General features: G+C 34.3%; 4 protein-coding genes across 5 annotated transcripts; 3 read left to right on the plus strand and 1 right to left on the minus strand.

The window, feature by feature from the left end:
* The first annotated feature begins 6,162 nt into the window (after positions 1–6,162).
* On the plus strand, positions 6,163–7,850 carry LOC114413618 (transcription factor MYB21-like). Its single transcript, XM_028378106.1, has 3 exons — positions 6,163–6,459; positions 6,575–6,704; positions 7,034–7,850. The coding sequence occupies exons 1-3, from the start codon at positions 6,312–6,314 to the stop codon at positions 7,707–7,709; spliced, it is 954 nt and encodes a 317-aa protein (XP_028233907.1). The 5' UTR covers positions 6,163–6,311; the 3' UTR covers positions 7,710–7,850.
* A 1,161-nt stretch (positions 7,851–9,011) lies between these two features.
* LOC114413619 (protein XAP5 CIRCADIAN TIMEKEEPER-like) lies at positions 9,012–12,680 on the minus strand. Of its 2 annotated transcripts, none has more exons than XM_028378108.1 (12): positions 12,457–12,680; positions 12,301–12,366; positions 12,150–12,214; positions 11,969–12,081; positions 11,729–11,807; positions 11,533–11,609; positions 11,255–11,316; positions 11,032–11,163; positions 10,848–10,901; positions 9,757–9,822; positions 9,524–9,598; positions 9,012–9,265 (listed from the first exon to the last, which is right to left on the minus strand). In XM_028378108.1, exons 1-12 carry the CDS (start codon positions 12,625–12,627, stop codon positions 9,215–9,217), a joined length of 1,011 nt encoding a protein of 336 aa, XP_028233909.1. In that variant the 5' UTR covers positions 12,628–12,680; the 3' UTR covers positions 9,012–9,214. The 2 variants fall into 2 exon arrangements, with proteins under 2 accessions (XP_028233909.1, XP_028233908.1); XM_028378107.1 differs by having other exon boundaries at positions 11,963–12,081.
* A 1,385-nt stretch (positions 12,681–14,065) lies between these two features.
* LOC114413620 (40S ribosomal protein S15-4-like) lies at positions 14,066–15,477 on the plus strand. Its single transcript, XM_028378109.1, has 3 exons — positions 14,066–14,174; positions 14,268–14,483; positions 15,016–15,477. Exons 1-3 carry the CDS (start codon positions 14,172–14,174, stop codon positions 15,262–15,264), a joined length of 468 nt encoding a protein of 155 aa, XP_028233910.1. The 5' UTR covers positions 14,066–14,171; the 3' UTR covers positions 15,265–15,477.
* A 1,867-nt stretch (positions 15,478–17,344) lies between these two features.
* LOC114413622 (histidine--tRNA ligase, cytoplasmic-like) lies at positions 17,345–23,936 on the plus strand. Its single transcript, XM_028378110.1, has 7 exons — positions 17,345–18,798; positions 19,558–19,737; positions 20,018–20,284; positions 20,900–21,034; positions 22,008–22,289; positions 22,793–22,933; positions 23,409–23,936. Exons 1-7 carry the CDS (start codon positions 17,509–17,511, stop codon positions 23,706–23,708), a joined length of 2,595 nt encoding a protein of 864 aa, XP_028233911.1. The 5' UTR covers positions 17,345–17,508; the 3' UTR covers positions 23,709–23,936.
* The last annotated feature ends 340 nt before the right edge of the window (positions 23,937–24,276 follow it).

The following is a 24,276-nucleotide window of genomic DNA, read 5'->3' on the forward strand; positions in this document are numbered from 1 at the left end:
CTTTGGCGTATGGCAGTTCATTCAATTCTCATTTAAGGGATAGATTCTTAGGCCTCCAATGTCTAAAGAAACCATATGGGCAAATAGCAATAGTGGTTGCCCTATGTACCCAATTGTAGTTGTAGCCCTTACAAAAGTGGACATGGTTTGAACATTTGTAAGCATCGAGGATTCGTATACAAAGACAAACTGTTAAACTTTGGGACAATCTTCCCTATAGAAGTAAGGCCTTACTATCCCTTTTCAAAGCCATATAGCAGGCATTGCCTAATTTGACAACTTGAATGTAAGACCTTACGAGATTGCATGAGATTTTTTAGTTATCACATTTGCCTAATTAATTGGACGATGATATATTTATCTTCCATGTTATAAACGTGCGATCAACTTGCCCATGCACTTGCATTTAATCCTTAAGGTACTACAGCCAAACAAGTTCGAGTTTGGATGAGGATACCATATACAAAGATGGCCTATGAATGGCTACTAGTTAGGTTGGATTTATCTAACACATAACTGCACTTGACCTTTGGGACAACCCTATGTACTTTCTAGTTTCTCTACCTTGCTTCCTACTCTCCTTCTTTCTCTTGTTTTTTTATATATATTTTAATTCAGGTAAAAATTCTAATCACTCCTAAAATATATTTTATTGGGAGAGTAAATTGTCCATACTATTTTGTACAACGGAAATTAATCACAATTCTTTATACAATTATATAGAAATAAGAAGAAAAATATATAAGATAAAATGAGCTATATGATAGAGAAAAAGTAAAGTTGTAAGTAAAAAATGTTATCAGAAATTGTTATAAAATAATATAACTTTATTGATAATAGAGGGGTTCATTTGCAAAAGTGGTTGAAAAGTGTCACTCTTTTTCAATCATACTAAAAATCAGATTAGGTTCTTAGTGAAAAGTAAAAATATATCAGCTTTTGTGATATTTCATATTTTAGTTTAAATCAAAAGAACTAAATTCACAATAATCGATTATAATATATGAAGAACTCATCTATAGACTCTTCCAAATGTGACATCTAAAGCTTATCCAAGTACACAGAATTCAACTGTTCATTTTTTATTTTATTTTTCTTTAATGTTGACATATAAATTTATCATAAAAGCCGTTATGCAATCATACACGCTTTACTTGAATTACATTGAAAAATGATAAAACAAAGGACATGCCGATAAAAAAAACAAAGGACGTGAATGTAGCTACTTTTGGAGCAAAATATCATTTGATATGGCACCCACTGATTTAGGTAGAGCTATGGATGTCCAAGTGCATCCTTCACATCATTGGTACAGCCAAGGAAACATTTTCTGGGAGAAATTTAAAAGTGGCCTTGTGTAAGATATCCCCAATATTTGACGCATGCCAACTTCTTATTGGGCCAAATACATCTTTCAGTATCGTTTAAAGATCCAATTTGAATCCATAATGACAAAAAAAAACACCGAAGAGAGGTAAACAATACTTCCTGCCCTTTTTTACTACTTGCAACCCCAAAAACAACCAAAAGGACAACAATACCCCTCATCAGACACCCTACATTCCTGCCTCTCCCATCAAACCCTAGAGGGCAAGCCTCCGTAACCACTGTGAGCGTCGACCTTGCCCCTTCGTAGAAGATTTTGCATCCACCTCAACACACACATGAATGGGGACACACAAGGAATGAGGGAATAAACTAGGGCAAATGCGAAGAGGGTGTGGAATTTGTAAGAAAAAGAGAAATTTGTCAATGTCACCTTTTATACTTTTGGAATATATATTTCAAAATAAGATTTTCATATTTTAGAATAAGTATTTTGAATAGATTTCTCAATTATTTATTCATATTTTAAAATACTTATTCTGGAATATTATAAACATTATCAATAATCTAGGTCTTTTGATTATTTATCCTTTTTTAAAAATAAAAAAAATCAAAGAGAAAATAAGGGATACATGTTTCTTGGACAATAAGGGACACATGTTTTATCAGAATGCGCATTCCAAAATATGATAAACATATAAAATACGAGAGAAAATAAATTTACATATAATTGTTGTTATAATTAATGTGGCGGTGGATTGGTGGTATTAATTATTAAATATGGGCCCGTGAATAATCAAGGGTCAAATTTTTTCTCCATTCCATTGGTTGTATTTCTTGCGAATACTTGTACAACTTTGTCACTCAACCTGTCTTGTCTATTGTCTCTTCTAGATCTCCTATTAGAAATCTAATCGAAAACATTAACATCATCAAAGATTTATTGAAGTTCACAAAATGAAAATGCCATAGACTTGCTCTGTTGGTTGCCATTTGAACCCTAGGCGTGATTCTATCCCAATTCTAAGGGGATGCATTAATTATATTTTGTTGGGTTTTAGTTAAGAGTAATTATAATGCATCATTTTTTAAATAAGTTGTTTGTTTTAAATTTGTAAGTATTACAATGTTACATAAATTTAAAATTTTTACACAAAAATTTATTCTAATGCAAAAGTTGTTAGAATAAGTGTCTAACTTAAACCACAATAGATTTTATAATTGAAAAATGATTCTTTAATTGATAAAAATGAATCAAGCAGCAATTATTTATATAAACAATTTAATTAAACAATACACTATCAAAAAATTTACTTTAATGACACAAACTTATTACGTAATATTATTTAATTTTAACCAACTTATAAAATACCCGCTTTAGAAATGCTCCAAAAACGCTCTAAGAGGATTATAAATCAAGCGCATATCATTTTTGTGAAAAACTATAGCATATAGTTATAACCTAATTTTTTTTTTCTACACGAAGACCTAAATTTCTTAAATCATCTAGATGAAGCACTATAGTTTTATCTTAGTTTAAACCACTCATCATGTGTTTAATATTTTGTTTGAAATGTCTCAAATGTATCTCTTGCATATTTGCACAAATCACATATGATATCATGTATAATTAGGAATGACAAATGGATGGATTAAATCAATATGTATTTTAATGGATTGAATCAAAATAATTCATTTTGATCCATTAAAAATATTTAATGAATCCAATCCATTTATCAACATTTTTTTCATGGATGGATATCCATCCAATCCATAAAAAAAAATATATTTTAAAACTTAATTATTTTAAGTTTAAAACTAATATATTTTAAAAAAATTCACAATACCTTCTAAAACAACAATAGTTCAAACAAAAGATGATTGAGGTTGTTTTTGGATGATCTCGATCTAGAGTAATTTTTTACGGAGATTAGTCAAGAGTATTTTTTGACTAACATCAACAAATAATATATGTTGACAGATATCAATTAAGTTTTTTTTTGCCGACGTCAGTTGACTATTATTTGACTGATGTTAGTCAAGAATTTTTAAGTTTGATCAATTTTTTATCCATTAAATATTGATAAGAGGATCAATTGGATTTTGAAAATTAGTGGATGAATCATTAATCATCCATAAAATAAAATGGATGGATTTGGATCCATCCATTTGTTTTATTTTTTTGTGATAGATGGATTAAATGAATTTACTGTAGATGAATCTAATGGATAGTAAATAAATTGATTCATTTGTCACCCTTACATATAGCCATGGCAAGATGTTATAAAGTCATTTGTTTTTTTTAAATATTAGGGTGAAGTTAATCATATTCATTGTGTTTTAATATACAAATAAACACTTAGCAACTTACTTAAGTGGTTGGAATGAGAGTCTTTAATAGAAATAATCAAAACACACTTAATTATAGAAAATTTTTAAGTTATATAATACCGAAAAATAGATATATCTTATTTTTATAAATAATACTAATTAATTCTTTTAAATTATCATTAATTGTACAATCTCTTACCTACATAATTTCTAAATTTCTCTCATTTCAATGAAATGTGATTCATCCATGCTATTACAATATCTCCTATTAAACTATGATTCTTGATACATCTTTTACCGGTGGTAACTGATTAGTTTAATGCAATCAAACAAATCAGGCTGGAATTTAGCACATATATGCTGAAAAAAAAAATTGGTTATTTTCCAAATATAAAAAGAACCCATCATTGACAAACACATCCCATAGAATTTGAATAGAACAGACGAGACAATTTAACATTAATTTAACATTGACTATCCTACAGTGTTCTTGACCACCAAGTTTTTCGTATCAGCTCAGCTTCAATTACAATTATAATTTGCCCCTTGATTTGGAAAATGGAATGATCCCAAAATTGGATACTCTAAAATATCCTCGTGGTGAAAAGTCATAAAACTAATCTCTAAAAAGGTAAAGCAGCAGTTAATAAAGATACAAGTTTTCAACCCACAAGTGTTGCTCTATGTGCATAATTAAGGATCAAACCTGTATCATATACTAAAAACATGCAAACTACTAATCACTTATGTCACATATAATCACTCCTGTCACATTTATGCAGCGCTCTGTGGTTGTCTTTAACTAAAAAATCAACAACAGAAAATGCAGAAAGTAAATAATAGTACATCGTAAGTCAAACATAGCAAGCAGCAGCGAAATATCGTAGCAAATTTTCTAAATTTCTAATGTATTGTTTGTTCGTCTTTACGTTCAGAACACCAACGAAAAAAATTGGATTAACGCGAACCACGTACCGAACGCTATTCTTATGCCAAGACTGACATCATGCGACAAGTGACAACCAATCAAACATAAAAAGTGGTCCTGTTCTAAGATTCCTAGCAGGCTTTCCATGCCGCCCCTTATTTTGCCAACACCAATTACCACACGTTTTGAGTAAGTTTATTATTAATTTTTGTTATGTTCAGTCAAGCACGTTTCTGTCACTGTTATGTTATGACAAATAGCCAATTACTTCATCGATTTTTCAATGCCTTCTTCTCATGACTCATGACAATAGCTTCATAAGATAAGGGCTGCATTCAAGTGTTTCGACCATTGATGATAACGAATTTGAAAATAACCAATTTTTTATGAGCATGAAATGTTAATCACGTTTGGGCTCTTGGCCGTTCTTGTTTGTTTGAGCTTTAGGAGAGATAATGTCTTTGGAAACCCGTTTAGAAAAAAGAAATCACATTCAAGATGTGGAAACTATACCGATAACTCATCACAAATATATTCCAGACGTGAAAAAATTACATTCGAAACATGAAACAAGCACGGTGGTAAGAATCAAATAAGATAAAGATTGGATAAAATTAAATTCTCTAGTTCTTTCGTATTAAGAGAAGTGGAAAAATATAATTTGTTCATTTTGAGTGAATTGAGATAAAAGGAAGAGAAATAGAAAATACGAAAAAAAGTAAAGAAAAAAGAAATAAATAATGTAATATAACAAAAAGAAAGAAACATAAGAAGAAATGAAAGAGAAAATGAATATATGATTAAAAGTACTTGAGTGAGAAAAAAAAATCTACTTTACTTCTTTTATGTGCGGAAAATTTTCTCTTTTCATTTTTATTTCCATTTATTTTACCTTTTTTTAAGTCTTAACACATTTTTTCACTCACTCTACAAGTAGAAAGAAATTTCTCAATTTCTCTCGTTTCTTTTATCCCTGTTTCTTTTCTCGGCCATATTTAGAATAATAAGTTTGAGATGATTTTGGAACCAAATAATACCAAAGTTAACAGCTTTTCTCTCACCCACTTCACTTGGATTGATTGATGAAACTCGAGAATACATATAAAACCACTGACAAAGAATAGAAAGAAGGAAGAGTCCGAGACAATTCAAAGATAAATGTTGAAATGACTGCAGCAACACCACATCCTAGATGGGCAAATTGAATAACAGAAAGAATGTGACATAACACTCATTTTTATCCATATAAACAAATGTGGAGACTTTTATTGATGTCTGCATGGAATATTGAGTGATTAATTTGGAATTCAATTCATTTCAGTCTGTTCTTTGACTGAGAACAATTTAATGTAGCTCAAGGCATGCCATAAGCTTGTAACGTTAATTTCATAGCTACGTGTCGTTTTGTCAAGAAATAAAGGTAAGATGCCAAACAATGAACCTATCCACCTTTCAATGTTTCCTGTGGCAATGACTATGGAAGGTGAATGGAAGGTGTCGTATGGAATTTAGAGCATGATTTTAGAGAAGTATTAAAGTGTATAGTATTCACTTTGACTTGATCTCACTCCCCAAAATGGGATACAGACATAGTAATAGTATATTATACACTATGCATCTTGCGTAGGCCAATTTGCTTTGTAACTTTAGTTTCTCCCTTGACCCCATTTAAGTCCTGCATATATATGCGTAGTTTTTTTTATAGTTTTAGTGAGTGAGAATAGCCATGTCTACTTCAAAGAGCGTCAGCAGTTCTAGTGAAGATGACAATGAACTTAGAAGAGGGCCTTGGACTCTTGAAGAGGATAATTTGCTCTCCCAATATATTTCTAGTCATGGAGAAGGGCGATGGAATTTGCTAGCTAAACGTTCAGGTAACTTGACAACAACACAACAAGTTAAATACATAAATGAAAGGCTACCCTGTAGTTTTATTTTAATTTTATCAATTCTCATGCTTATTAATTTTCTTTCCTTTTTATGAATCAGGATTAAAGCGAACTGGGAAAAGTTGCAGATTAAGGTGGCTAAATTATCTAAAGCCAGATGTAAAACGGGGAAATTTAACCCCACAAGAGCAACTTATAATCCTCGAACTCCACTCAAAGTGGGGAAACAGGTGCTTATCTTGTGCATTTGATTCTTGAGCTCCACAGGTTTTAAATTGTGGTCCAGGTTGTGCTTACAGTCGGCGTTTTATCGCGATTTCTTTGTATTGTGAGAAATTGTAGACAAATGCGACCAATGCAGCCTTGAAACGGTCACAAAGACTCTCAAAGCCTTGAGGTCGCGGCCAAAATCGTGATCACATACTGTTTTTTAAAACCTGCCTCTTCAAAATGCTGGTAGAAGCAAAGATGCAAATCTTGCCACTATCAACAAGCATGCTTTCCATTCCAAAATATTGTCTTTTCTCTGGATTTTCATTTCTTTCTTTAATGACTGTAGGTGGTCAAAAATTGCACAAAATTTGCCAGGCAGAACAGACAATGAAATCAAGAACTATTGGAGAACTAGGATTCAGAAACAGGCAAGACATTTGAAAATTGACACTGACAGCAGAGAGTTTCAGGAACTTGTTAGGCGTTTCTGGATGCCTAGATTGCTTCAAAAAGCCAAAGAATCATCTTCTTCAGCCATGTCAATTCAAAACCAGGCAACTCCTATGCCTTTTGATGGTGTTTCTCAGCATTCAACTGTTGGGACCATACCATCACATTCACACACCCCTTGGCAGGGACCTTGTATGAATGAAGCTGGTCCCACTTACATGGACCAACATGAGCAGAACTCAGACTCTGAACACAACAATGGTTCATGCATCTCCTTGTCTGAGTCAGCAAATTTTCCAAAAGTGCCTCAGCATTTTGGACGCACCACCATCACCCAATATCATGCCTTGAATAACAATGACTTTGGCACCTTCACATATGACGGCTACAATGTAAGCAACAATGTCTATGAGATGGACAACTTCAAAACGCCTACTACAAGGGTGGCTGAGGATGCGCAATACCCAACTGGTGATTGTCAAATGGTAGGAAGCAATTGGGTAAACAGCGATTTTGCATGTAACATGTGGAACATGGATGAATTGTGGCAATTTAGCAAGTTACAAAAATAAGATTTTAGGGTTTGGTTTTTTTGGAGTTACCAAGACTCTATCTTTGGTGATGTTATTATTGTTATCATGAACTGTTGATTAGCTACTACCAAATTAATTAATACAGATGGTGATTGTTTTCTGTACATCTGTTTTGCATTACTCTGTTTTGCAATTTGTATTGATTGAGAAAAGTCATTAATTAGTCACTAGTTCAAAACACAAACAGTTGGAGATTGAGTGCTAATAAAGATTTCGTAAATATATAGAAGTAACCACTTTTGGAAACTTTGGTGTATTTGTAGTGGAAATCGAATTGCAGCCACTATGATATATAAATGAAGAGGGCCCATGATCCAATGAGGATTTAATTGGAGATGAAAGTAGAAAGCTGCAAAATGACTCATAGCGTGTTTGCTTATCCATTCACGACGTAGATTTCCACATTCATGTTTTGAAGCTAATAAAGATAGTTTCGTCTTTCAGTAATTGGGCGTGGTCTGAGTTATAACATGAGTTTGGTGGTTGAGAAAAGACCATGAGAAAAGTAAATGGACTTGGTAAGAGTTTTAAGGTGGTTTTAGTGATTGGGAAAGAACTATGAGGAAAGAGGTTGTGAGTTGATGATAATTAATATGATATGAAAGGAAACTTATGTCCAATTTCAACGTTTATAGTCAGGTTATAACTTTCATCTTTCTACAATTTTTAAGCACGTTATTAGTCTTCAACCCGAAACCAAATAGATTATAGAAAAAATCTTTATAAATTTATATGTCAATACTTTCTATAAATAATTAGTGCAAAAAGTTTTAATCAATCTATCAAGAGATTAACTTAAACAATTTAATTGACAGATTAAAATTAACTCATTGATTCTACAAATATGGATAGATATATTGCTGAAAAAAGTAATTAACATTTCATTTAACTATCAAACCAAATTAACGTATATTTAAAAGAATACAAAATGTTTAAATTAGATATCTGGCATTTTAGCTTCGATCAAAGTTAAACCATACACATCACTAATATGCTACTTTTTTTCAAAAGGTTGGGTCTAAAATGAGTTTTTTTTCTTTAAAAGGCTAAAAAAGAAGTGTATTACAATAAAATACTACTTTCTTTTGGTACATTTACAGTTTACAAAATTTTAACTTAGCTCATTATAGTAAAATAAGCTTAATTACCAAATATCATAATTTCATCATGTAACCCACCTCACGTAGTGAAATAAAACTTTATAATTGTTGAAAGCTTAATTACCAAATACTTAATTTCGGTAAACAAGTACATAAGCTAGTAAATAGATTAGAAGTTAGCTTATTTGACACGAAATCCTCTATAATAATTACCAAATACTTAAGTCCAAGTTGTCTACAATGAATCACAGAAACACAAAACCTAGTCATTCTAAACGCTGGAATGACTAATAATAGCATAGTTAACACCAAGGAGTGCAAACACATGATCAATTTAAATGCCAATACAGCAAATGCTAATGCAAATTATTTAGCAGCCTCAAATCAATCCCCGTGGATAGTATAACGTTCCCATTTCTTCGCTGGATCATATATCTGCAATAGAAGGAGAAAAAATGGTGACCGGAATCAGAATGCACTCTAATCTGACAGGCTGTTATAATAAATAGTCAGTTCAGAATATCCTAACTAATAGAGATTTATTAAACATCACTACAAATGCTCAAGCCAAGAGGAGGACAAAAGAGTGAAAAGACCAACTCATGTACTATGCATACGTGAGAGAGAGAGAGAGAGAGAGAGAGAGAGAGAGAGAGAGAGAGAGAGAGAGAGAGAGAGAGAGAGAGAGAGTACCTCCCATCTTGAAGCAGGAAATATATGCTTGTTCTTTTCATACCAATGCCTTTCTACAACCTTCCCAGCATGAGACTGTTGGTTGAGACAATATCATCAGAGTAAGATAATTAAGCAAAAAACTCAGAAGTTTACCAGAAAAGACAAATATGCACACTTGTTTTCATTATCTTTAACATTTAGATTTTGAAAATAGTAGTAGACTAGCAGTAATAATTAGGAATAAAGTATACCTCATCCTTCTCTATAGTGGCATCAGCAATTGTTCGTACATCCTCATGCACATCGAAATGAAAAAGCTGTACAGATAGAAAAACAAGTAATTTTAACACCGCAAAATTAATCACAAGTTAAATAGGGGACACTTTCAAGTTTATAATGGCATGCAAATGTTATTTAGGGATGAGATACTTCAGATGATATGCCATTTTGAAGGAGCATGCAAGCATATAAACACTACAACATTGAAGCATTATCACAAGAAAAAACCCAGCAATTATCAGAAGAATTCCAACTGGTCATGACTCATGAGAACTGAATGTTGTCATGTAAACCATCACAGTTAAGTTCATTGCAGAAGATCGGAAATGAAAATTTATTATTAATTGTTTTTCGACTTAGTATCTCTAATACCATTTGTAAAAAGGAAATAAATTTGTGAGGGGAAAAAAGAGACATGCTTGAACCTAACATATTTAATTAGCCATCAGTGAGGATTACAAGGCAACACAGACAACCATGCAACTTAAAAATTGGAAGTTGGAACTAAAATCAGTACAGCATCCCCTCCCTCCTCCCAGGGTTAAAAAACTAAAATCACTGATAGAAAAAAATAACTTGGTTTATCAATTAAGTAAGCAGTTGTGGAAAAAATCTCCACTCGGTGTTGTATCTTCCTCCATCTTATTACATTTGTCACTCTTGTATTATTTTTGCTTATTTTATGACTTCTTTCTTCCAAGTAACCATATAGTTTTGATTGTGTTCTTCCTTGTTCTGATAAAGAAATCAATCCTATAAGCAGAATGTTAAATCTATAATACTACTACTGTCAATCAAAGAAGCCATTTACACAGGAAAAACTAGGGAAATTTTCTCACAGGAGCCAAAAAGAACAAACACAATAACTGGGGCAGGGGAACATTATTTTGGAAAAATGAAGTACAAATGAGTAATGATTTGCAGAAAAGTTTGGAGGGACCTAAATCCTAACTATGCTTTGCCCCTGAGCATTAAGAAATTAAGTATTGATTATATTATTAACAACAAAAGATGCACCTTCCAATAGAGAAGAACATAAAATAAATAAATAAAAGAAACATACCGGTCCACTTTTGCCTCTAGCTTTGTTCACAATTAGCTCATAGAAGCTATGTTGCTGTAATAAACATGGAAACAGGTAAATAAGTTAGCAGATATCCTTTGGTTAACATAGCTTATACAGACACAAACAAGATAGCAAGTTGCACACAGACTTTCTAAAATTAAAACCAATTCAAAGCTCATACATGAGGAATGATAAGGTCTTCTTTCACGTATAACAAATTTTCTACTGTAGTTGTTCGAATCTCTCGGAATTCAGGAGCAAGTTGCTGTTGAACTGCTCGAAGAAACTCTCCTATGCTGTCACCCTTGCGTACCTGAATCATATTATAAAATCGTTCAGACAATATCATATCGTAAAGGTATATTCAGGAACTTGAAAACTTGAAGCTTAAGGTCTTTACTTGCCTGGATCACACGCCTGTGGCCAGTTCCATCCCAGTAGCTGTACGTGATTTCAAGAGGCTCATCTGATGCCCAGAAATAACTTAATCATAAACTTTTTAATTTAGTTATAAGGGTTTTCTGCATCAGCTAATTTATATGCATAGGGGTCAAATGAGCATAATTTTCACCACTAATATAATCATATTGCATTAGCTATACTTCTTAACCCTTTATTTGATATTGTTTAAAAAGAGTTTAAGAGACAATGGAAACTAATATAAAAGAGGGAGAAGACTCACTTCGAATTTGCTCCTGCTCACGAAGCCACTGTTTCCGCAGCCTTTCACGCTCAGCTTGCTCCTCAGCCTCTCGCTCACTGAACAAGAATCCTCAGCACTCCTATGCCCAAATGTTAGGGCAACAACCAATAAAGAAAGGACAGGGGTACTAAAGGGGGGATAAGAAAGAATAAGAGATGAGATGCCACACACACACCTGTCAGGTAGAAAGCTAGTTTCAACAGTAGGGTCTTTACCAAGCTTACCACACCGTAATCTATTTGCTTCCAGATTATCTGCTAGAAGTATAGCAAAGTTTAATGCCTTTTTTTGTATTTTCTATAAATCATTGATCAATGAACATTCACAATTCTCTATTTAACCAGCTTGGCAACATGCCCACTACACTGATAAATGAAGAAAAACTCTAATTTGAAACAGCAAGCATTACCCTTACTATGATGTGGTTCGTCGTCTTGGGGATCATTGTCAACATCCTCAGCAAAGGACAATCGAGAGTTGCCCCTGATCTTCCTCTTTTTACGCTTTTCTAATTGAAGCTCCTCCTCTCTGTTTGGAGAGGGGGAATAATAAGTAATAAATCGTGAAGAAGAAGAAGGAGAGAGGAGAAGACGTACTCTTGCTGTTGCTTCTGAAGTTTCTCCTTCTCTTCCTCCTCAATTTTGCTCTGAATGTTAACCCTCTAAAATCAACGAATACAAAAATTACATCGGACACATCACAATAGTAGTGCAATTAGGGATTAAAAAGCCAAGAGAGGGTAGGTACCTTTTCTACATACTGCTCTCTAGTGACCAAACCCACAGTTTCCTTCTTAAAGGCAGTCTCAAGAATCTGAAACATGCAAACAAACATAAAAAGGTTAACTAATATTATTATAGGTTTAAAAGCAGAAAGAACCCTAGAAGAGAAGAGAAAAGGCACCTCGGAAGTGCTGGAACCGAATTGGAGGAGACCGGGTTGGCCCTTGGCGGAGGTCGACTTGGTTTTGAGCTCTTGGATTTTGCGACGCTCCGCTTCTCTCTGCTTCTCCAACCGTCGAATCCTCACCGCGTCTTGGGCGGTGCCCACGTACCCGTCTCCCATACCCGACATCTTCTTCCCTCTTCAACACGCAACACAGCTTTGTGGTCTGGCGTTATGTTATGCCTTGCTCACTAGAATACTAACTACTGCTATGGGCTTCCATTCTACATTCGGCCCATCATAATACCAAAAGCCCCAAACCAACCCAAAATACTTTTTTAATCTTGTGGCTGTTAAATATTAAATATTTTTCAATTTAAAATTATTATATTGGATAAGAAATTGACACAGAACAAACAAAAAGTCATGAACGGTATGTTTTTTTTTTTATTTTTTTTTTAAATTTGATTGGAAATATTTAAGGGTATAGTATAAGATAATAGTAAAATACACAATACAAAAAAAATATGATAATTGAAACTAAAAATATAATTAAAATAATTGTTCGATAAATGAAAAATTACAACAAGTTTAAATTAATTAAAAGATAAAATTACAAATACTCCCAGATGTGTTTTTATCAGTAAAATAAATTAAAATTTATCAAAATATGATATAAACATTTTTCCTTTAACATTTATTAGCTTTTTTTTTCTAACAAAAATGGGCAACTAATCCCACACCAAATATTTATTAAAAACTCCGAGGGAATCCAAAATAATTAGCATCTCTCGATATGAGAAAATTGCACATGGCTACTTGGTTGGCCTCTCGAAGAATATACAAGATTAAAGTAGATAAGTGAGTAGATAATTGAAAACTACACTACATGAATAAAGCAGATTTTGCAAGCACATTGGTACTTGGTTGGCCTCTCATAGAATATGCAAGACTTTGAAAATAACACTCAACTTCTTTATTTCTAACACTAGTGCATTGCAAAGGTGGGCACCAGAACAAGTCTCACAGATGTTTAAAATTTTGTGTCGATCGACCACCCTTAGACTGAGATGGATCGCTCAAAACTACCAAATTTATAGAGCACGATCTTAGGCACCAGTGACTCATGCACTCCCCCTTCACCATTCACAACACTTGGGTTTTTTAGTTTTTCACTCTTAATACAAGATAGGGCATGCTTTGTTTTATACACTATTCACCCACATACTCAATGCATAGGGAACCATTGTTTTACTTATAAAATTATTGGTACAACACCTGTTATCCTTTTATATATTACTTCTTTTTCTTGCTACCACGGTGCCTCATTCACAGCTAAGAGAGGGTGGAGCTCGCAATATTAATATATCACCTCCGATTTTATTTTTTATTTAAATTTAAATATACTTTAGTCTTTATAATATTCTTATTACTCGTCATATTTAACAAAAGATCATGTGATTTTAATACTTACCGAAAATAAAAACACAATTCTTATAATTTGATGGAGTATATAATATTGTTGAGCTAAAATGTAAAATTGTAGTAAAAAAAAAAAATTGAAATTGAACGGGCTTTTGGGATGGAGATACTGATATTGAGGCCCAGTCCACTAACTCTATACGGGTTAGGGTTACTGCATAAATCCTCATATTTAAGCAAAGCCGGGGGACTCTCACAAGCCAGATAGATCTGCTTCTTGTTGTTGGAAAGAAACCCTAGCAAGCGGAACAATGGTGAGTTATTCTTCTTCTTCTCCGACGACATTGACGCTTGATTTCTCCGTTATTTTTTCTGTTTCTAATGGTCGGAATTAATTGCATTTGCAGGCAGACGTTGAGGTCGATGTGGCGGCTGCAGCAGCAGCAGGGCAGCCGAAGAAGAGAACGTTCAAGAAGTTCAGTTTCAGGGGCGTGGATCTCGATGCGCTTCTGGACATGTCCACCGATGAACTCGTGAAGATGTTCAGTGCTCGCGCACGTAGAAGGTTCCAGAGAGGCCTCACCAGAAAGCCCATGGCCTTGATCAAGAAGCTTCGCAAAGCGGTACTCTTTTCTGCTTCCAATTATGCTTTCTAATGCATACGGTATTATGTGCTATGTTTTACTAGTGTCCTGCACGACACGTACGATGAACTTTAAGGTCAATCAATTCATTTAATTTAGTTTGTGTTGGCCCCAGATGACTGGAAGGTTTGGCTTTGCAAAATTGATTCGTGTTTGGATGCTTTTACCCTGAAAATAAGTTTGCTATAAAACTTGTTGTAAATTTTTTAACACAACAACAAAGTTACTGTTTATTATTTAGTTGAATCAACGTTTTGAGATAAAATCAAATTTACATAGCAATAATCAAACATCTATATTTTACGAAGTGAATTCTTATGATTCCCACCATGAAAACATGCAAACTCTTAATTTCTTCATACCATGAATATCTGTTAATGTGTTCATTTTTCATTTACTTGCTGACAGGTGTATTCTGTTGTTTGAGATGGATTATAGATGTTTATTTCCTGTGAGGTTTAATTGTAGGAAATGACTTGTCTGCTTAACAATCCTTTCTGTTTTTTCACAGAAAAGAGAAGCTCCACCAGGTGAGAAGCCAGAACCTGTCCGCACCCACCTCCGCAACATGATTATTGTGCCTGAGATGATTGGTAGCATTATTGGAGTGTACAATGGCAAGACCTTTAATCAGGTTGAAATCAAACCTGAGATGATTGGGCATTATCTGGCAGAGTTTTCTATTTCATACAAACCCGTTAAGCACGGGAGACCTGGTATTGGTGCTACTCACTCATCCAGGTTTATTCCTCTTAAGTGAAAACTGTTACTGGGAAGCTACATTTTAGTTTGTAGTGGTTCTGAAGAAAATTTCAACTCCTATAAGAGATTTTGTTTGTTGTTGCGCATTTGATTTTGAGTTGCCTATCTATGATTTTGGACGTATGGTTTATCATGACTTAATTCCATAGTATCAAGATTTTTCTGTTTAATCTTTTGAAGTTAGTTTTATTTTGTTGAAATGGTATTTAAACGAATTTGGGACTTGATGGAATCAAAGGCCGATTCTCCATGCTATTTGAACGTGTTAATGGATAGAATGGAATTTCGTTCTTGGTTGGATCTTTAAAAGGTTGGAACTTTGGTACCCCAATTGTATGAGTTCACGGGTTGAGCCGGATTGGCTGTTCTATCAGATTGAGTTGGTTTGGTTCGGTGGTTCCCATTTTGCCCAACTCTTGTTCTTTCAAGGTTCATTACTATTTTGTCCAACTCTTGTTATTTCAATTGTATGGGATGACGCAACCCATTTTTTTGTTATTTTTTAAAAATCCTAGGTGCCATAAAAGAGTAGTTAAAAAAATATGGTATATATATATACTGTTGAAATGCGAAAGCCGGTGATATTGAAAAAACAATCATAAATGGTTCAGGATCGACTTCGATTGTCTAATGATAGAAAACATGTTGACAGCCCCATTTATAGGATGTTTGGAAATTTATTCAAAAAAGCCATGTGAAAAATGCCAAAGAATTTTTTTTTCGGTATCATCATTTTGTATGAGGAGAAACCATATCAGTTTTTGAAATTCTGTACATTTCAAATTTTTAATAATTTATTAGTAAATTTTGAGATAAAGTTATTGTTTAATTTTTTTAAAAGATAAAATTAAACTTATTCTATCATGTATGTAGAGTGACAAAGTATGAAAAAAGTATAATTAGGTTTTTATAAATAAAAATTATTCTATCATGCGTATATAAAAGAATAGGAAATTTAATTATGTAAAACAATATAATCGATTGATGAACTAAATAAGTTGATGAACTAAATTTAAGATTGATTTCCTTTGAATTTATCATTTCCTTTGAATTTGTTATCTGGTCTATTACTTGGTTATTTAATTTCTAACATAATTGGATTTATTCAAATTCAAATTTGTTTGCGGTAAAGTAAATTTGATTTAATTTTTTAAAAAGCCATCTAGCAAAGAACAAAATATCCATAATTAGATTTTCTTTAATAATAATAAAAAACATTAAAATAAAGATTTAAAACATTTTATCTGTATATCGTGCAATGCAAGAATAACTAAAATAAAGATATAAAACAATATATTCTTAATCCTGCAATGCAATATCAGCAAAAAAAATAAAATTGTGCCATACAAGAATAATTTAGGTGCATTGCACGAGTGTTGGTAAATATAAATTTAAGTAAATTACACAAATTTTCACTTAAAGTTTCTTGAAATTACACAAGTCTCCTCATTCTAATTCTCTTTCCTCTTCCCCAATGTTCATCTTACTAATTTTGACAGAAAAGAGTCATTTACATGTCACATGACTTTTAGTGAATTTTGTTTATCTTTCTTTTTATGACCATGGTACAAGCCCCTCCATTTCAGCAAACACAAACCTAACATTAAGGAAAATAACGAAGTTGATGTAAAATAGAACCCAGTAATTAGAAACAATTCAAAACACCAATCAAGCAAAAATGAAAAGCAGTGAAAGAACAGGAACCCTCTTGGCTTCAGATGTGGCCGGATCCCCTTAACTTGGAACCTCCTCCGCAGTCATATTGTCCAACGACATCATCACAAACACAGACACACACTTCCTTTCCATGTCATGCTCATTCGCCTCCCAGCACCGGTGACGACGGTCTGTCCGCCACCAACAACTTCCACACCATGGTTGTCCTTAGAAGGCTGAGAAAGAGAGTGATGGTGTTAATCGAGAAGGGCACGATGGGAAATAACATAATTTTTGAAGTTTTTTTTAATTTGCCTCACTTAACAGTTTTGACAAAATAAAAGTAATGTGCAAAAATGCAAGGAAGCCTTATGTAATGTAATTCAATCAAACTTCGGGTGAGATGTGTGAAAATTACTATATAAATTTTAATGTGAACACAAGGCAATATAGTTTTACCTTTTTGTAAATAACTGTAGTTTTCGTTTTACCGTTGGAAGAAAGCACAGAGAAACATAGAAAGCGTTGCGGCCGCAAAGTAACCCTGAAAACTTAAACCCTCACTTGCCACTCTTTAGCATTAGCAATGGCCGAAGCTTCCGTAACGGTTGGAGGCAAGGCTTCTTCTCTCTCTTCCTCCTCCGTCTTCGCTGTCGCCACGGGCCTCGCTCACGTGCGGATCGACTCATCCGCGCTCGATAGACTCTCCAAGACCACCGCCACGGAAACGACGTCGTCTCAGCACCGCATCTGCGTCCCCGATTTCCTAACCCTAGAGGAATCCCGCGCCTTCCTTCTGGTCCTCCTCAACAACCTCGTCCTCTCCAACGCCCCCTCCCGCATTCCCCTCCTCCTATCCCAAACCCTCAATTCCAATCCTCCCACCTTCCAATTCCTCGATGCTGACGTCACCCAACCAGACCTTCTCACCTCTTCCACGCTGCTCGCTGTTTCCGCCATTCTCGACCGCCAGTCCGCCGCGCTCTCCGCCTTCGCCGACGTCGCCGCCGCCTTCTCCTGTGAGGCCTTGAAGGCCGACATAGCGCCCTTCAATTTGATGGATTCCGGCGACGGACACGCCTCCAAGGCCGAGGTCGCCGTCGCCGCCGACATGCGGGTTCTGCTCAACGGATCCAAGTCCGTCGGCAAGGAGAATATTCGATCCGTCGCGAGGGTTCCCAAGGTTCACGGGAGTGTGAGGGAGCAGGCCAAAGCCGTGCACTCGAGAATGCGTGTTGAGTTGAATTCGGGGGTTAAGGGTGTTGTTGTTGGGAGTGAGGAAGCTGTATGCACTGTGCTGTTGCCGTTGGCTGCAGCACTGAAAGAACTTGGTGAGTGTAGTTTCGCACGTGCCAAGAGTAATTCGGAGGTTATTGGTGGTGATGGTTTGAGATTGGGCATTGGGGAGGTGTTTGGGAAGGAATGCCCCACTCAGGATGGTTTGAGCAGTGGTTTAAATAAGGCTGTGAACTTGTTTCTGGGAAAGGAGTATGGTAAGTTTGCACACGAGGTCTTTGTGATGTTTGGACTTGTGTGGAAAGTTGTGGTGTGGGAAGCTGTGACGGCGGTTGCGGTGCTTGAGGCTGCTGAGTTGAATGATGTGATCCTAGGTGTCAAGGAAATGAAAGTAGAGGGGAACACGAAAGTAGAGGAGAAGAAGAAGAAGAAGAAAGTTGTTTTGGGGAAAGGGACTAGCTCGATTTTGGCATTGATCAAGGAGAGGTTACTGAGTGGTCGAGAGATAGCTTTAGGGACTTGGGTGGCAGATTTTCTATCACTTTTGGATTTGGCTAAACCTGAGTTTAATGAATTTTTATTGAAAGTAAAGGATGTTGTAGAGAGCAATGAAAGCAGGAGATTACCCAAGATTCCTAAGGTAGTAATTCTCTCTAGTTTTGGTTACTTGTATGATTTTGATTATTTTTGTTTTCTAGGTGTGTTATAGTCTGCTTAAATTTTCCACTCTTTTGTAGACAAAGAGAAATTATGTTTGGGCATTTTATCCAATGCATTTTGCACACTGCTATGAGGAGAAGATTAAATCACCATTCATTAAAAGAGCTGGTTGTTTGATCAGTTGTAGGAAGTTACATTCTTAGTACTAAGCAAGTTTGACTGAATATAAAAGTAATTTACCAATTGACTTGTTGACATTTTGTTATTGAATTATGCAATTGGAAGTGTGCAGTCATTGGCAATTTTCAATGGAATGGATAGATTGTATCTAAAGAGGCAGAGAATAATGGAAGAAATATGCACTATGTTATTTTGTTTGCTAGTGGCCATTCTAATAACAGAACAATCAATTAGAAATTTTGTATGGCAGTATTATACACTGGGTTGGCCAGGTATTGGAAGAGTGGGTGTATGCTTATGTATTTGTAATATCAAGTGATTGTTGTAAGCCATATTTCACTTTGATAGAGACATGAGAATGATAATATTAATTGTATAATCCATAGTTTAAGGCATTTTGTTCAAGATGTAGCTATCATTTATTTTTATTTTTTTATGTCATATTGTCATGTGATGGGGTTGTCTATAGATAATGGAATTGTTTAATGTTTGTTTCTGTTTCTGGATGGGATATGTTTGTCAGTAGTCTTACCTTGAGTTTCACAATATAACGTACCAGGGGACTCGTGATTTTGCTAAAGAACAAATGACAATTAGAAAGAAAGCTTTTCTAATAATAGAAGAAGTTTTTGAGAGGCATGGCGCAACTGCCTTAGATACTCCTGTTTTTGAATTGCGAGAAACTCTCATGGGAAAATATGGAGAAGATTCGAAGTTGATTTATGATCTTGCTGACCAGGTAATATGTTTATTGCCTGTTCATTTTGATGTTATGACAAAGCCTTTCTCTTTTCTGTGGGTGAGGATAAACTTAAAATGTTCAAAAGTATGAGAAGAGTGGATATTTTTTCATCTAGAAATTTTCTTGTTTGTGTCTGATGCTGAATCGGAGCTGTGTTTTTAATGTATGCAGTTAGAATTCTATGCCAGATTGATAACCCCCCCCCCCCCTTCTCCTGTTTCCATATAGAGAGTTGAATGTTAATTTCATGCTAATTTGTAATCAACTTGTTTGACAGGGTGGGGAGCTTCTTTCTTTGAGGTATGACTTGACAGTTCCATTTGCTAGGTTTGTGGCTATGAATGGTCTGACATCTTTCAAAAGGTACCAAATAGCCAAGGTTTACAGAAGGGATAACCCATCTAAGGGAAGATACCGTGAATTTTATCAATGCGACTTTGATATTGCTGGTACTCCTACTCCATCTGAAATTATGGGTCCGGACTTTGAGGTTGTTAGGATTTTGACTGAACTACTTGATGAGCTGGACATCGGGGAATATGAGGTAAATTTTTTAATATTCATTTTCTAATCTCTAATAGTATCGATTTTCTGAAATTGTGGAACTGTCTATTCAGTTCATAAATTTAAATTGGCATAAACCGTCATGTTTATTATTTCATGGTCTGTCAATACTTATTTGGTGGTTGGTTATCATTGTAATAGTTATGCCTAGTGAATGAAGTGATACTGTCAGAAATCAGAATGTGCTTTAGTATATGGGGACTTTGGGCTACAATTGATATATGTGCTGTGTTTCATTTTACACTTTGAAGTGGGATTTTTAGCATCTTTGTTGATTGCATCAGGTCTTTGCTACCTGCTGGCTGATGCCTACCTAACTTGTGGTATAGCCTAACTTTGTTATCAAGTCTTTATTATGTCAATTATCAGATTACTTGCTAACCGAAGTGATCTTTGTCCTGCTCTTGCAAAATTTGATCAGCTTTACTCTGCCCAGCTTATGTGCTAGAATTCAACCTAATATCAGTCATTTGGATGTGGCTGGCAATTGACTGTGGTTTTCCTACTTAATGGTTAAAAACCATATTCAATACTGTATTCAGATTGCAATACAAGTGTGTTCATGTTTGACCTTTTTCTTGATTTTTTTTTCCAGATAAAGTTGAATCATAGAAAGTTACTGGATAGCATGATGCAAATATGTGGTGTACCTCCTGAAAAGTTTAGAACAATATGTTCAAGCATTGACAAGTTAGACAAACAGTCTTTTCAACAGATAAGAAAAGAAATGGTGAGGATATATGCTGCTTGTGTCTTTTATTTATTGGATGATTAGGTAGTGTTTTTGATCTTATATTGTTCATTCTGTTGCACATTATAAATGATGTATGGTTTATTTTTTCAATATTCATTTTTAAAATACTTCATAATTTATGCTTTATTTATTATGGGAAGCAGTTTTGGTTAGGGATTAAACTCATTTTGTTACCTTCACATTTTTTGGGTAAATCTTCTCATGTGATTTGTTGAGGTAGCAAAACACCATGTCACTGTTTGTATGGTCACCTCATTCTATAGAATTTTTTGTGCGGTTTCTTCATCCCTGAACCATCTGGGTTGTAAGAAAAATGTTTTTTTTACATATTCATTCATTTTGTATTTAGAAATTACTGGTAACAAATGTCTGATCTTTATGTGTTGGAGTTGAGGAGAAAAGGTTGTGCTGAAGTTACTAGACTAATTATCTTCAAAACTGGTTATATTGTTTTTGCATTTGTTATAATATAGTAAAGTATTACTATTCTGTTAGAAAGCTAACTTACATCTCATCAAATGTTAATGGTCTGGAATCTGCTTGAATATGTCTTGTTTGAGTGGCATGATCTAATATCCAGTCTCCATGTATTCATATTATTTTAAGAGTCTAGCTTGTGTAATACATTTGTGTTAGCTGCATTTTAGTATGTTTGTCGATATGCTCATATTGTGTGTTTGTGTTTGTTTCTAATTTACATTTTTCGATAAAATCAAAAAGAAATTATGTTTCTTGATTTATATATCTATAGAACTACAAGTATCATCCATTCCATTGGCTTAGGTCTTTGAGACTTGTCATTTTTGTTGTCTTACTTTTAGGTATAATTCTGGTTAAAATTTACATTAATATCCCATTTTAACTGTTAGTATCTGGAAGTTATTGTTTTGTTAATTAACTTAATGATTATGTTATGTTTGGTAATGTGCTTTATACTGTGATGCTGTAGGTGGAAGAAAAAGGATTAACTGCTGAGACAGCTGACAGAATTGAAACTTTTGTTAAAGAAAAAGGATCTCCTTTAGCATTATTATCTAAATTTAAACAAGAGGGTAGTGATTTCTCAAAACACAAAGGAGCTTCTGAAGCATTGAAAGAGCTGGAAATTTTATTTATAGCTCTGGAAAAATCAAAACGCATTGATAAAGTGGTTTTTGACTTGAGTCTTGCCAGAGGTCTGGATTATTACACTGGAGTTATATTTGAAGCTGTTTTTAAAGGAGGCACTCAGGTATTTTTCATGTCTTTTATCTTCTCTCCATTGTAAAATGCTTCTTCTTTCATCTCTTGTTCATCCTTCCAGGGGCAACAATGCATTCTGCCAGCTTAGGTATATTGTGTGACACCCTAAACTGGGGCACATGTATTCCCATAATTCAACTTAATTGAATATTATCATTTACCAAAACTTTTCGTTAATCAGAAATATGATTTGATATTTGTAGTTCAGTTCAGCTCGTGTTTTATTGTATAGAAAGTTCAATCAATCAGTACCATATTTAATTTGAAATTGAAGGCTTGCAACCACTTTTCTGTAATTAAAATTGTTATTGAAAAAGCTTAAGAATATGAAAAATTAAATTGAAATTCTTGATTCTTTAAGTGGGTTAACTCTCTGTAGTTTTATGACAGTTGAATTTGTGCACACACCCTGTTCTTTCTGTGTTTCATTTACATTGTTTTTGTTGAAATCTTCAGCTTTTATTTAGGAATGGGCATATGGTTTTTACGCAGGTTGGTTCAATTGCTGCCGGTGGCCGATATGATAACCTTATAGGGATGTTTGGCTCAAGGTCAGTGCCTGCAGTTGGTGTAAGTCTGGGAATTGAGAGAGTATTTGCCATAATGGAGCAACAACAGAAGAATCTGAACCAGGTGACCAAAATGCTTGTGATAAGTAACTTTATTAGTTGCTTGTGTTAAAAAATAAATTTTGATTATTATTCTGGGGATCAACTATAAAATCACATTTGAACACCAATTTTCTTGTAATATCGTGGAACATATACATGCCTTCATGCATACACAGATAACCAACATTTTCTATTATGGTTTAATTACGGTGACTTGTTCTGCATGATAATACTAACCGAAAGGCTTTTATGTATAACTAATATTTTGCTTTTTTAGTGTGGAAACATGTTCTTTTGCATCACTTTGCTGCATATAATGATGATAAATAAAACTGATCTCCCAGTTGCCTCCTTTGGTTACTAATTTTGACGACAAGTTTATAATTTATATGCTCTTATCACGTGGTGAACGTGTTTGGGTTATTTCATGGCCAAGAAAGTTTGAACGGTGGCATTGTCTTTGTAGTATGTCTTAATTTTTTTATTTTTTGTGTTAGATGGCTCGTCCGACCAAGACAGAAGTCTTAGTGAGCATAGTGGGGAATGACTTTACACTTGCTGCAGAGCTAGCAGGAGAACTGTGGGATGCTAGGGTGAAAGCAGAATTCTTGGTCAATAAAAGAAGAGCGAAACACTTCGAATATGCAAAAGAATCAAGGATCCCTTGGATGGTACTTGTTTATGAGCAGGAAATAAAAGAAGGCGTGGTGCAATTGAAAAATCTCGAGGCCAACATCGATATTAAGATTTCTAGAGCAGAATTTGTGGAGGAACTTCGGAGACGGTTATACCCTTAAGGTCCCCAGTATATGCCGGAGCCAACTTTGTAGTTCCACATTCATTTTGACATCAGAATTTTGAAGGAGTACAGGTTTTGATGACATTTGGTGTTTGTTTCATGTTCCTTTACCAAATTTAATTGCGCAAATGACATGTTTTATCCCGACTTAAGCTGTAAATTGATGGTCCCTTTTATCCCATGGTACCATTACTTTTCCGCCGTTTTTTTTGTTTTACTGCCTTAATTTTCTTTCTTTCTTTTTCTTAGAGTAAATCTCCAAAAGTAATTCATTTTAGCTTTTATTGCTATTCTTGCGCGAATGGAAGTTAAACCAAGACAATTTCGAAGATTATTTTAATGCACATTATGTTAAAAGTTTCACGTCAAAAAATTGAAAATACGTGGAAGCTAAATTATCTTTCTTCTAAGTTGACGTAAATTTCTATGGGAAAATGCTGAACTACGTGCAATCAGAGGTTTAAATTATCATTTTAGTCATTGAAATTTGATAATAGTCTTTGAAATTAGATAAATATCAAACAAATAACTAAAATTTCATTTTAGTCCTTGACATGTGTAACTTA

Source organism: Glycine soja, chromosome 5 (assembly GCF_004193775.1).
Source record: "Glycine soja cultivar W05 chromosome 5, ASM419377v2, whole genome shotgun sequence".
Lineage (NCBI taxonomy): Eukaryota > Viridiplantae > Streptophyta > Magnoliopsida > Fabales > Fabaceae > Glycine > Glycine soja.

Excerpts from the sequence above, each read along its gene's own strand:
- LOC114413620 (XM_028378109.1), top strand. Across the intron at positions 14,484-15,015 it reads TCAAGAAGCTTCGCAAAGCG|AAAAGAGAAGCTCCACCAGG; the intron begins GTACTCTTTTCT and ends GTTTTTTCACAG.
- LOC114413622 (XM_028378110.1), top strand. The coding sequence starts at position 17,509 with ATGGCCGAAGCTTCCGTAACGGTTGGAGGCAAGGCTTCTTCTCTCTCT. Across the intron at positions 20,285-20,899 it reads TGGACATCGGGGAATATGAG|ATAAAGTTGAATCATAGAAA; the intron begins GTAAATTTTTTA and ends TTTTTTTTCCAG. Across the intron at positions 22,934-23,408 it reads AACAGAAGAATCTGAACCAG|ATGGCTCGTCCGACCAAGAC; the intron begins GTGACCAAAATG and ends TTTTTGTGTTAG.
- LOC114413618 (XM_028378106.1), top strand. The coding sequence starts at position 6,312 with ATGTCTACTTCAAAGAGCGTCAGCAGTTCTAGTGAAGATGACAATGAA. Across the intron at positions 6,460-6,574 it reads TTTGCTAGCTAAACGTTCAG|GATTAAAGCGAACTGGGAAA; the intron begins GTAACTTGACAA and ends TTTATGAATCAG. Across the intron at positions 6,705-7,033 it reads CACTCAAAGTGGGGAAACAG|GTGGTCAAAAATTGCACAAA; the intron begins GTGCTTATCTTG and ends TAATGACTGTAG.
- LOC114413619 (XM_028378107.1), bottom strand. The coding sequence starts at position 12,627 with ATGTCGGGTATGGGAGACGGGTACGTGGGCACCGCCCAAGACGCGGTG. Across the intron at positions 11,317-11,532 it reads TGAGCAGGAGCAAATTCGAA|ATGAGCCTCTTGAAATCACG; the intron begins GTGAGTCTTCTC and ends TCTGGGCATCAG. Across the intron at positions 10,902-11,031 it reads AAGACCTTATCATTCCTCAT|CAACATAGCTTCTATGAGCT; the intron begins GTATGAGCTTTG and ends TGTTTATTACAG.